The sequence below is a fragment of the Arvicola amphibius genome, chromosome 12, assembly GCF_903992535.2.
Source record: "Arvicola amphibius chromosome 12, mArvAmp1.2, whole genome shotgun sequence".
Taxonomy (NCBI): domain Eukaryota; kingdom Metazoa; phylum Chordata; class Mammalia; order Rodentia; family Cricetidae; genus Arvicola; species Arvicola amphibius.
Window position 1 is genome coordinate 18,343,073 of NC_052058.2, and position 12,514 is coordinate 18,355,586.

The following is a 12,514-nucleotide window of genomic DNA, read 5'->3' on the forward strand; positions in this document are numbered from 1 at the left end:
TTTTCTACCTAACCTAAAGTAACATTTTAAATAAAGACAATAATGCAAAATAAAGCACAATTCTCAGTGAGTATGAATGCTGGCATATCCATTCAGAAAGCATTTTGAATCTGGGGATATTTTAATTTTGTTCAAATAGGAGTGCTTCATTTAAATTTTCTACTGAAATAAGCTTATAATTAACATCTATTTTGAGAAGCAATGCCATTTTAGCGGTTACATATGTTCTTTGATAACAAAGAGGAGAGTCATTCTTGGGCCAGTGTTTCTGCACAGACTTGCATAGTGTAAAAATAATTACAATTTATCAGGGAAGATCTAATTATTGAATTTTTTTATTCATTAGTGGTAAGCCTCTGACAGAACCCAGTAATACTTGATGAAAATACATATGTAAAAAATTATAACAACCACATACTATATTGAAAAAAAAAACATAAAATGCCATCGTTGAGAAGTGGGCTGAGAAGATGACTCAGTGGGTCAAGGACTTGAGGACCTGACTTGGATGCCCAGCACCCATATCAAAATCTGTTGGAGGTTTGCATGGGTATCCACACACAGCTCTAGGAGAACAGCAGAGACAGGTGGATGCCATGGGCTCACTGGCTGGGTAGTCTAACCAGACTGCTGAGCTCCCGGCTCATTGAAGAGACCCTGGTGGAGAGCAATTGAGAAAGAAACCCAGTGTCAATGCTTGGGCTTCACATGCCCACACACGTGTGTACCCACACGCACATGTGCATACATACTAAGAAATAATCCTTTGAGGATTTCCATCTGCAATGATGGGAGAAAGGATTGTTAAATCAGTGACTTGGCCTTTTACATATCACATTGTAACTTATTAGACAACAGATTTAGGCAGTTATTTAATGTCCCTAAACTTTAATTTCCTACCCCGGGGGGAGGGAATGGAACTGACAGCAAATAGCAAGAGCGCTTGCAGGTGATTGATCTGCTCCTTAGAAGGGCTATGATAAATGGAGTGAGCACATGCCATAGATATAGAGAGTATGGAGATATCAGGTATCACCGAAGTAGAGAGGGTTTTTACAAGATACTGTTACTTCTCAACACATTGGTTCTTAGGTTTCATGCCCATGCAGAATAGCTAAATTAATACAATTATTAACATGTCCTAGTCAAGGACACATTTTAAGTTTGGGTTTGAAATCAATAGATATGTGTCTTATTTGCTATTCCATGTGATTTTAAAGTATAGATGCAACTAAGATAAAGTATTCCTAGAATAAATGCAAATATCAGTGAGATGTGAGTTTGCAGCTGGATGCAGTTTCTGCATTAACAGTTGCAGGCACTCAAGTGGTATAACCGCTGAAGGGACAGCCAGCTATCATACAATAATACAGAGAGCATTCTGGTGCCTAAAGTTTCTAAGAACAGGAAGAGCTCTGTAGCTCATGCAATGTTTTCTCACCCTATTCCCATGGCAATCATTGGAGTGAGCAGCCATCGTCCTCCGGTGTGTTTTTAACTAAGAGTTCCTTGAAGGCTTAAATGGCCTGTTTAAAGGCTTGGGCCTCAGCCTCTGGCCCTATTCGAAGTGGTGGAACCTTTAAGAAATGGAGGCCTGTGTGAAAGTATTGTGGTCTTTAGGGGGGTGCCATTAAAGGAGATGTGGGGGCCTCTGCTGCTGCTTCTCTCTTGCTTTGCTTCCCCACTGGGAGGCAAACAGCTTGCCATCTGCTGAGATGCGCTTCACAGCAGGCCCCTAATGATGAAGGCAATAAATCATGAAGCCCTCCAACTCTGAACCTAATCAAGCCTTTCTTCTCTTCATGCTGACTTCCTCGGGGGTTTTCTTACAGCAACAGAAAGCTGACTAATACATCCCTATTTACTTTATGAACCCGAAGTTAATGGAAACCAAGTAACAACTAAAACAGTTAGAACTAAGAAATTAAAGACGGTGGTTCTAAAATCTGAATATTTTATTTATATAATATTCTGCTTGTGCATGGGGGTGGGGTGGGGTCCCATGGTGGGCCTGTGGAAGACAACTTGCAGGAGGTAGCTGTCTCCTTCTACCACGTACAGTTCAGAGACTGAGCTCACGTTGTTAAGCTTGGTGGCAAGAGCCACTACATACTGAGCCATCTAGTGGGGCCCTACACTCAGAGTATCATAAGTTTGCATTCTCTCAAAGAAAAAAGAAGCAAAGGTGGATTATGGGGTGCTGACATTCATCAATCTATTCTCCATGGTTTATTGTGTGATTATTGTTAGCGAGACACTATCAGCAGAGTAAAGAATCATGCATGCATGGCTCCAGCTTGCAAGAAGTAGGTGGGCTAGTAGGATAAATCACACATCATGTTTACACCGATTTCAGCAGGCCACGCAGCTGTGCAGATGCTCAGGAAGAAGTGTTCTGGGACTAATTTGCACATTCCATAATATTAATCCCATCCTAATATTCTGTCCAGTGCTGCAACCTATCTAACTGGTCATCTTCAAAAATATTTTTCTTCCTTCCAATGGTTGAAACCAAATTCAATTTGATATAGTGTTCTTTTGAACACCAGTCGGAAAGTTCCACACTAACGTCACAAACAATCAGCTTGAAGAAGAGCCAACGATAGGAGAAAAGGCTGCGAGAAAAAGTGCGAAGACTCGCTGAGTCCATTTTACGCCTGGTATGGTATGCCAATGAAGGTCAGCATGAAGTGCTGCCTGATCGTTTTTTGAACCCAGCATCCATTATCTGTGAGTGGCTAACAATGCTTAATTCAGTACTTTACTGTCACATATATGTAGCAAGAAACGCTAGCTACAAAAATTGGGGATAATAGAAAAATTGGGGATAATATCTTGAAAAATTGGGGATAATAGAAACTTCCCTAGTATTTTCACCTATAAAAGAATAATTTATATAAAAAAAGACTCAACTCAAAAAATCTGGTTTGATCAGGAAACCATTTGTTTAAATTCTTCTGCAGTAAGATACTTCATTATTACTCTGAATTGGCTATCTGACACATGTCAAGGTATGGAAATTACATATTTATCTTCAGCATCATCCCAGAGAGTATTAGACAGCTGCTTTCTTTGCAGAAAGGCAATCATCTTGTATCCATTATATTTAATTGTATCCATTTGAACTGTGTATTTATATTTAAAAATTATAATATAAAAACAGAGAGATGATGATTAATATGATAGATTATTTGTAGTATAAAATGGAAGATACTATACAATGGAATGTAGATTATTCTCAATCTTATTGTAGGGATTGGAGCCAAGGCCTTGTCTTGCTTGGTAAACAGATGAGCAATGAACTATAAACTCAGCCTCCACAATTTTTTAAGCCTGACTCAAGGGCTTGTGTTTGGAAGTGCAGTTTCTCCTTCAATCTCAGATCCTTCCTGGAAAGGGAGCTTTATAACATTTCTCTTTTCAAATTAGCTGTAAGGTTTAGTAATAACTCAGTCTCCAGTAGTTTAAACGTCAGTGCTGAAAACTGTGTGTACTACACATTGGAAAAAGTGACATCTTGAAATTTACGGGCAAATAGATGGATCTAGAAAACATATTGAGTGAAGTAACCCAGATCAAGAAAGACAAATATAATATGTACTCAGTCATAAGTAGCTTTTAGACATAAAGCAAAGAAAAAACAGTCTACAATTCACAATCCCAGAGAACCTAGAAAAAAAAAAGAGGACCCTAAAAGAGACATACACGAATCTAATCTACATGGGAAGTAGAAAAAGACAAGCTCTTCTGAGTAAATTGGGAGTGTGTGGACCTTGGGTGAGGGTAGAAGGGAGGGGAGAGGAAGTGATGGAAGTGGAGAAAAATATATAGCTCAATAAAAATAATTTAAAATAAGAATGTTGGTGATTGGGTACTGCCAAGGGCTAGAGAAATTTGTCCTCTGCAGCTTTTTCAACACCCCCAGGGTACTCCTCAAATTTATATTGAATTTCTAGGCTTTTAAATGGACCTCACAAATCCTTAACACTAGTTAAGGTTCAGTTTTCTGCTAAAAAAAAAAAAAATGTTTTTAGCCATTGGCTAAGGGAGAGTGAAAGATAAATAATTTAAAATTCAATTATTGACTAGCCACCCTGATCCTCAGGCTTGGTTGCTTTGGACTGGGTTTGGGGGTAAAGCCCTTGTGAGCCTAGAAACAACAGAGAGAACCGCACAGGAGGCAGGGACGCACACCTAAAGAACAGAGTCCAAGCACATGGTGTAGGTTGGTGCTGGGTGGCCTCTCCCGGAGTCTCAGGTCCTAACAGCCAGCCTCCAGGAACCTTATTCAAGGGGGACACTGAAGCCTGAGAGGCAGGTCCAACAAGCTGGACAGGAGAGGGCTGCCCTCGCTGGTAGAGAGGCATACTTCGCACCAACCCCAGATGAAGTACAGTGCAAGATTCACAAAAATACATGTCCTCCAAACCATTTTCTGGGGGGACTTTCGGCCAAGTCCCCTGGGATGAGATGTCTGGGCTCCTAAGATGGGAAGTTGGTGAACTTTCTGAGCGAGGGTAGAGACAGTAGAATCAGAACGAACTAGAGTGGTGCGGGGCGGTGGTGGCGGCTTCCCAGAGTGTCCTCCGGAGACCCGGCCACAATCGCGCGCGGACGGGGCTCACTTCCCTAGCCGCTCGGTGGTTTGCCGGCGTGAACCCGCGCGGGCGAGGGCAAGGGCGAGGCAGGCGGGCTGGGGACAGGCGCGCGCAGAGGGCGGCGGCCGGACTCAGCGCTCGCCTACCTCGGGCGGCTCCTACTGCATCAACCTGCGGGCTCCAGCTCGGCCGCCGGGCCCCTCCCACCGCACCCCACCCCCGCCGTCCGCCCGCCCCGGGGCCCGGGTTCCAGTTGGTGCGGAGCAGCCGCGAGCGGAGCTCCCGCCCGGGACCGGGACTGGGACCGCAGCGGCAGGCGACGTCGCGGCCACCTCCGTTGTACCCTCACTTCTGCCACTCGGGAGCAGGCATCCACTCCTTCCCGGTCTCCCTTTGTCCGGTCCCCCCTCCGCCCCCCTCCCCCATCTCTTCTCCCATCCCCTGCCCTGTGAAACCCTCCCTCCTCTGTCCCTCTCCCCTCTGTCCCCGCTCCTGTGCCTCCAGCCTGCACGCTGCGCACCCCTCGGGCGATCGGCACCCGTGCTTTCCGAGGGCGATCTGCACCCGGTGCTCCCAGCTCTCTCCTTCAGTTCCATCTCACCGACCGCCTGGCCTCTCGCTCGCCGGCGGCGCCCTGCTCCCATCCCGAGTTGGTTGAGCGCCGGGCCGCCGCCTGGTCATGTCAGGATGGAGATCCGGCAGCACGAGTGGCTCTCGGCCTCCCCCCACGAGGGCTTCGAGCAGATGAGGTTGAAAAGCCGCCCCAAGGAGCCCTCGCCCAGCCTGACCCGAGTGGGCGCGAACTTCTACAGCAGTGTCAAGCAGCAGGACTACAGCGCCAGCGTCTGGCTCCGAAGAAAAGATAAGCTGGAACATGTAAGGACCCTGGTTCCTGGGGGGCTAGGTGGTTGCAGCACGCAGCGCTAGAAGTGTAGGGACCCTAATGGGGACCCCAGCGGGCGGCCCGCCACCAGAACCAGGTTGCCTGTATCCTCTGTCAACCCTGCACATTTTTGCTTAATGACTCAATTGCATGGCGAAAAGAAAGGTTCGCTTTCAGGTACCCCAGCTCTGGCATCGGGGAGACCTCCTGAATTGTTCTTCACTGTAGGGTTCGTGTGCATTGTGTTCTTGGGGTACCTTGAGAAGAGTGGTTGGTTGCAAGGGACTGGGCTTTGCTTGAGAAGGGTTTCAGTGGGATGTTTACCTGGTTCTTTGGAGCCGTTTCACTCGGTGCAAAAACTACAAAAACGCTGCAATAAAGTTGTCGTTGGCGATAAAGAGCTTTTGGCAGTGTATGCTGGGACACTAGCAGGAGTTTTTAGGGAGCTTTCCAACCTGAGCCCTAGTGGAGAGAGCTTCTGTGCTGAGAATGGACAGACCAAAGGTCCCCAGCTATCTGCCACTCCTCAGCAGAGTTGTACACAGCGGGTGTGAATCCCCGCTTCCCCCACCCCCACTCCCCTACCCCCCACACCCCCCCCACCCCCGCCAACCACGACCAATCCCTTTTCTTTCCTGGGTGAGGACTTCTGTCTTTGACTCTGGTGTTGAATCCCTAAGTCTGGGTCATTCTAGAAAGAAGAAAAGTCCTTCAACAAGGACCTTTTGGGAATCCACACTTAAACATCTGACCGGTCAGTATCTCCTTAACCAAACGTTGAAATGAAACCAAGTGTGTGCCAGCAACAGAAAGAGAACTGCTGCCACCCCTAGCAGACCTGCAGAGTCCACACTGAGTCCTTTAGTGGAATGTGGAGGTTTCCTCGTATCTGTGACACCACATCAAAAAGATAAGACCGGAAACTCCTGAAACTTGCGTCCCCAGCGCTGTACCCACCTGAATCGCATCTGGCCCCTAAAGCCCTTCCCGAGCTTTGCCTCACCAACAGTGTCCCTGGAAAGAAGCGTGGAAGTGGGTATTTCTGTTAGAAGCAGAAAGGACAGCCCGTGCCTTTTTGAGGACCTGATTAAGTCACACGAATGACTAATTCTTAAGCCCTTATTTAAAGCTCCTAGTTGAGTTGAGAAACAGGCTCTGTTTTGTGGGGAGAACCAAAAAGGATGCCTTGGATCCTTAAGACAGGGGCGGTCGCTGAAGGGATTGTAAGGGCTGCAAGTGCAAGTTGGTTGTTGGAAAGGTAACAGCAGTACCTGTTTTAAAATGCTTGCTCCAGGATGATGTTTGAAGGGATCAGGAATGTCTGGAGTTGGTAGAGGATGGAGAGAAACAGCATCTTCGAGTGATTTAGCTCTGCTTGCTCGTGAGAAACCTGGCCCCAGCCTGAGGCCTCGGAGTGGTGATGGAGCGTGCTTCCTTTTCGTTTCATCAGAACTGTGTTCATGTGCAGTGGTTGCTTTTGGCTGGCTCATGGCTTTTATACTTTTACTGAGAATCAATAGTGCAAGCGTCTGTGAGCGTGTCATCCCGAGTCACAGATGCTGCTGCGTGCGTTCTGCTGAAATGCTCTCCCACTTTTTGTTTTGCATTCAAAGTATCAGGTCTACCTAGCGGGCCAGAGCAGCTTCCCCTTTCTGCTGTCAGTGTGGGACCCTCGGCTTTCCTGGGGGTGAGAGACAAGCGAAGGGAGGTCTGGTTTTGCTCACAAGTGTGTGAGCATCTGCACTTTCCCTCCCTCAGACGCACTAAAGAGCATTGCATTGATTAAAAAAAAAGTCATGTGCCCCATTTGATGTTTAAATCAGAATATCACTTACTTTCCCTTTAAAACTATGTTTATATGAGATGGAGATTCTAGCTTCTTCTATATTTACCTTGAATTAGAAATGGAGCTTTTGTTTCAAATGATTTTTGGTTTATTCTCTGACCCCTTTGAAATACTGACATCTGAAAGAGTTAGTGTTTAGGCACATGTCATGAAAAGTTAAAGTCATACGCAGACACAATTTTATTCAAATTCAAGCACTCATACTTAGATATCCTGTTTTGTAAGCTATGATGTTTAGGCAGATTGCTGTTAGTTTATAATTCAGCGTGTGAGATTTGAAAGCCTATAACCAATGTAACCTGGCATATAGTTGCTACAGAAAGCATGAAAATATCACATTAAGTTCATTGTAAACAGCACGCTGAAGCTATGCGGCACCTTTTAGTTTAGTTGCTGCAGGGAGCAAGTTGAGGGTGACTTAAAAACCACTCCTCTGTCTAAAACTCTTTTGTCTGTCTCATCAAAAAGATGACCACCATTTCTATTATGTTGAAATAAATGAAGAAATAATTATGATAGAGATCAGATGCCTGGAAGCAGCCCATTCTGTTATTTGGTGCTTTGAAAGCCAATCTAAATATTAAAGGAATAAATAAATTATGACTCCAAATGACACATACATTTAGTCATCACAAGTAACGGAATTCCCCGAGATGAAAAGCGGCAGTGTGTGGATTCTAGCCAGGCTGTAGAGGCACAGCTTAATCTGAAAGTCAATAACACAGCGCAAAGTGACAGCCAAATAATATATTTCTCCCCACTTTGCTAAAAGTGAGAGTAATTTATCTCTTACTTTGGCTGAAAGACATCAGACGGATCTCAGGTTATGCAAAGAGAAAGTGATATGAGTCGGATTGGAATACATTCAACTGATCTTAAACTTGATTCCTGTCATTAGTTAGCTGATACTTAAGATGAAGATTTGTAAGTACATCAAAGGCTGTGATGGTTGCATGCCTATAGTCCCAGCACCAGGCGTGCTGAGTAGGCAGGGACAGTGTGGGCAACTTAGTGGGTCCAGAGTCAACTGGGGCCACAGAGTGAAAGTAAGTACGTGATCAGACATAGTGTCGTGTGTCTGTGATCCCAGCCTTCAGGATGCTGAAGCCACATTAGCTGCAGTCCAAAGCCAGTCTGGGCTACAAAACAAGATGCTATCTCAAAAATCTGGCTTAGCCAGCTCTAAAAGATATGAATATATCTAGGGTATTTAGGGAATTTCCCATTCCTAGAGCACAATTAGAATGTGCAAGAAGGAATGTTGCCTGCCCTGAACTCTGAACTTCAAACTCAGCTTGTGCATTTGAGGAAAATGAAATTTTTGGTTGCATGCAGAATATTGTCTTGCTCATTGTGAGTGAGGCTCTTGGCGCTTAGAGCATTGATTCTTAGCCCTCCTGATGATGTAACACTTAAATATAGTTTCTTGTGTTGTGGTGACCCCCAACCATAATATCATTTTGTTACTACTTTGTCACTGCAGTTTCTTGATGTTGTGAGTCATAATGTAAATATCTGATCTGTAGGCTCTCTGATATGAGACCCCCCAAAGGAGTCGCGACCCACAGGTTGAGAACCACTGGCTTACAGGGTTTTGCATCTTGTTCTGTTCTAGAATTCCTGTGGCAAGAGAAAACAATGCCTATCGTATTTGTTGTGGGGTTCTAGTATTTTCTTGAGGAGAAAGAATACAAAGGATTGTGGTTTAGTAAAGCAACCTGGGCAGGAGCCACCTCTGGAATCTCCCTAGTCTGGGCCCCTTTGAAGCTCTTGATCTTCTCAGAGGATAGCATGACATGTGACACTTTACTGTTCTTGAGCTTTCTGCTACATTTTTCTATTGGGAAGAGGGTGAGATGAATCTGCTCCACTCATTTTCAGTTTTACGCGAGTTTCCAGGTTATGTGGAGGAGGCAGCAGCCTTGCTTTCTTCCCTGCACAGACCACTGGGTCTAGCTAAAGTGATTGTAAGGAAAGGTTCTAGCGCGACAAACATGAGTTTGGGTTTTGCATCATTTTCAGCAAATATGGCAACTATAGGTGAAGGCTTAAAGTATGTAACATATATAGTCACATTTAAAAGTCATGGTTTTGCAATGGTGATTAAATGGGATAGTCTCTATATTTCAGGAACAGATATCCTCTATGCAACAGGCAGACACGTTCATCACCCTCCTCATTTGCACAGGCTGGGAGAAATCCTTGTGGTCTTTGCCCCCATTGAAGCTAAGAGAATCTAGAGACAGCTCCTGAAGCTTCTACCCTCAAGGGATGCATCTGAAAATCCCATATCTATTAGCCAAAGAAAGTTTCATGGCCTAAGTTCACTTGAAAGAGATGGAAAAGAGGACCCAACCAAAACTCAGAGAGAAGAGAAATAAATCTTTTCCTAGCTCTCTGCAGGACCGCTATAGAACATGAAACACTCAGTGTGATGTCAGGACTCTATTGCATGATTAATAATGTACCTAAAGTAAAATGACTTCTCCCATCTTCCCTGATCTCTGCCTAAGCACCTCAACTCCTCCCAGGTTTCACATTTAACATCAGCTTCCCTGTTTCCTAGACCCTGTGTCCTACACCAAAGGATATGGATCTTTGGGCCCCCAAGGATGTTTCCAGTTTTTGGTTTTTCCAGGAGTTTGACTCTTCCTGGCCCATAGCTCTTTGCTTAGCCCCTGCCTGGCCATTCTCATCTGACTTCGTGTTCCTCGTGATCTCTACTGGCCAATGCAAGCAGAGACCACCTCTTTACAGAGAGCTCACACCCTTGTTAACTCCTTGGCTTGTACAGATGAGATGAAGTTGCAAGTCTGGTCAGGGAATTCTTTAAACTGGGAGGAGAAAGAGAGAACATTGATAAAGAGCAAATGACAAGGAGCTGGAAGGATGGCTCTGTTGACAGAGTACTTACTTCATAGACATGAGAACCTGAGTTTGAATATATAGCATCCACATAAAAGCCCAGAACAGTACATGTCTGTAACTCCAGAGCTGAGGTAGATGGAGACAGGCAGATCCCTAGAACTCACTGGCCAGCCAGTCCAGCTGTACTGGTGAAGCTCCAGGTTCACTAAATGCCTCTGTCTCAAAAATAAGGTGTACAATGACCAAGGATGATACCTGACATTGATATCTGGCCACGTGTATGCACTCTCCCCCACTCACATGTAAGCACTCACACAAACACCACACATACACACACACACACAAAAATCACACAAACACAAAGAATAAAAGACAATTCTTAATGTTCTCACTTGTAGTTAGCCTTGTATTTTGGTTTAGTGTCTTAACTTAAAAGGATGTCTCTTCTGAGTGTGTTTTACACCTGTAATTGTTTGTGTTATTAGCAAATAGTAAATAAATGTCACATCCACACTTGCCTCCTTCAATGAATTATTCACAGGAGGAGCAAAGAACAAGAGCAAAATTAGCCACTGTGGAGTAGGCTTGTGTTACTAATGCCATTTATGTTCACAGGGCATACCCATGAAAATACTGTGCCCCACCGAGAAGATCAGCAAGCAGGGAGAGGAACCAAGGGAATGAATCTTTAAGATGTCCCATTAAAAATCAACCAAACAAACAGACTAGCCAACAAGAAAGTACAATAATGTTCATCAGGATTAGTTATTTTATTTATTTATTTATTATTTATTAGTGATTTTAGGTAAATGGAAGGGACAGTCTTGGGCAGAGGCAGTGTTCTCTGACTCTCTAACTCATCCACAGAGAAAGGCACATTAGGTATCTCATGGATACCTTCTAATGGATATCAGTGGGCCCATATATTGCCCTTGTACCTACCATGGTTAACATGTATTTTTCACTAATGGACCTCTTTTCCCAAGGATCCACATGACGGCTTGTTTTTAAGAAGTTTTATTTTCTCTTAGCTCTATGGGGTGTGACTTAATATTGATTACTGAGTTTAATCGTGGTCCACGATGTAGCACATACAATACATTGAATTTGAGGAGCCCAGGATGACTAAACTGAAGATTTCTCTTGTCTACATAACAGTCAAATATCAGTTTCTGGCTTGTGTTTCTATACGGTTTTCCTTTTCTTTACAGACTTCTGTGTTTCTCCCAGGCATACTTCTGTGGAACACTTTTTAATGTTTCTATTTAAACTCTAAGGTTCAAGAAATCTGATGATGGTTTTGAGCGCTAGGTCATGACCTTAGCAACAGCTGTGAAATCTTAATATGAAACATAAATGTCACTGTCATGGTGTAGTAGAGATGTCAAACTGTCATGCTTAAAGATACAGACCTTCTAAACAAAAGGTATATAATCCATTCTTCCTTCCTTCCTTCCTTCCTTCCTTCCTTCCTTCCTTCCTTCCTTCCTTCCTTCCTTCCTTTCTTCTCCTCCCCCTTCTCTTTATTCTCCCCACCCATTTCTCTACTCCCCTTCCTCCTCTTCCCCTCCCCATATTATCTCTGGCTTCTTATGTAGTTCAGCTGTCCTGGAACTCTCTCAGTGTAGCCCAACCTGCAAGCAATTCTACAGTCTCTGCCTCTTGTTCTGGGGTTACATGTGTGGCAAAGTGCCCAACTTTCTAGTTTTTCTTTAAACACAGAAAGATGAGTTAAGTTTTGAAAATCACAATTCTAGCCCTTAATAAGAATTTAAATGAAGACTATGGCAAATTTTTCCAGGAAGCCTTGCCTTTATTACAGAGTTCAATTTTGACTGACCTGTGTATGAGGTCCAAGTCATGAGATGGATGCCATGTCCATTGAATGATAGATGTACTTCTTTATTATCTAGAGCATAGTGATCGTTGTGAACACCATGTTTACCTGCAATGAACTGGGACCACCATCCTTCTCCTAGTAAGCTATGAGATTAGATCCAGAAGTGGCCTGAACACTTAGGCTGGGAAGTGGTACCCATTGACAAAACCACCACTAGCAATGTCACCCATGGAAGCACAATTTTTGAGAGTGTCTTTTATGCAAAAACACTGTTAGGAGATTGTGAGGACTCCTATTCTACAAACATTATCTGACATATGAACTTGCCAAACCTGAATAACACACAGAGACTAGATTAGGGTGCCTTTTTGCAAGACGTTTACAGTCTTAAAAATAAAATTGCAGCATGATTGTGGCTTTGTGAGTAATAGAGAGAACCCAGAACAGAATAATACTGTTGGGTCTCAAGGATCTCATTG

At 44.1% G+C, this 12,514-nt stretch overlaps 1 protein-coding gene across 1 annotated transcript in view; it reads left to right on the forward strand.

The window, feature by feature from the left end:
* The first annotated feature begins 5,285 nt into the window (after positions 1-5,285).
* The window catches only part of Pld5 (phospholipase D family member 5), a 326,043-nt gene continuing 318,814 nt past the window's right edge, over positions 5,286-12,514 (forward strand). The window contains exon 1 of the mRNA XM_038349747.1: positions 5,286-5,474. Coding sequence (XP_038205675.1) covers positions 5,286-5,474 — 189 coding nt within the window. The remainder of the gene's footprint in view (positions 5,475-12,514) is intronic.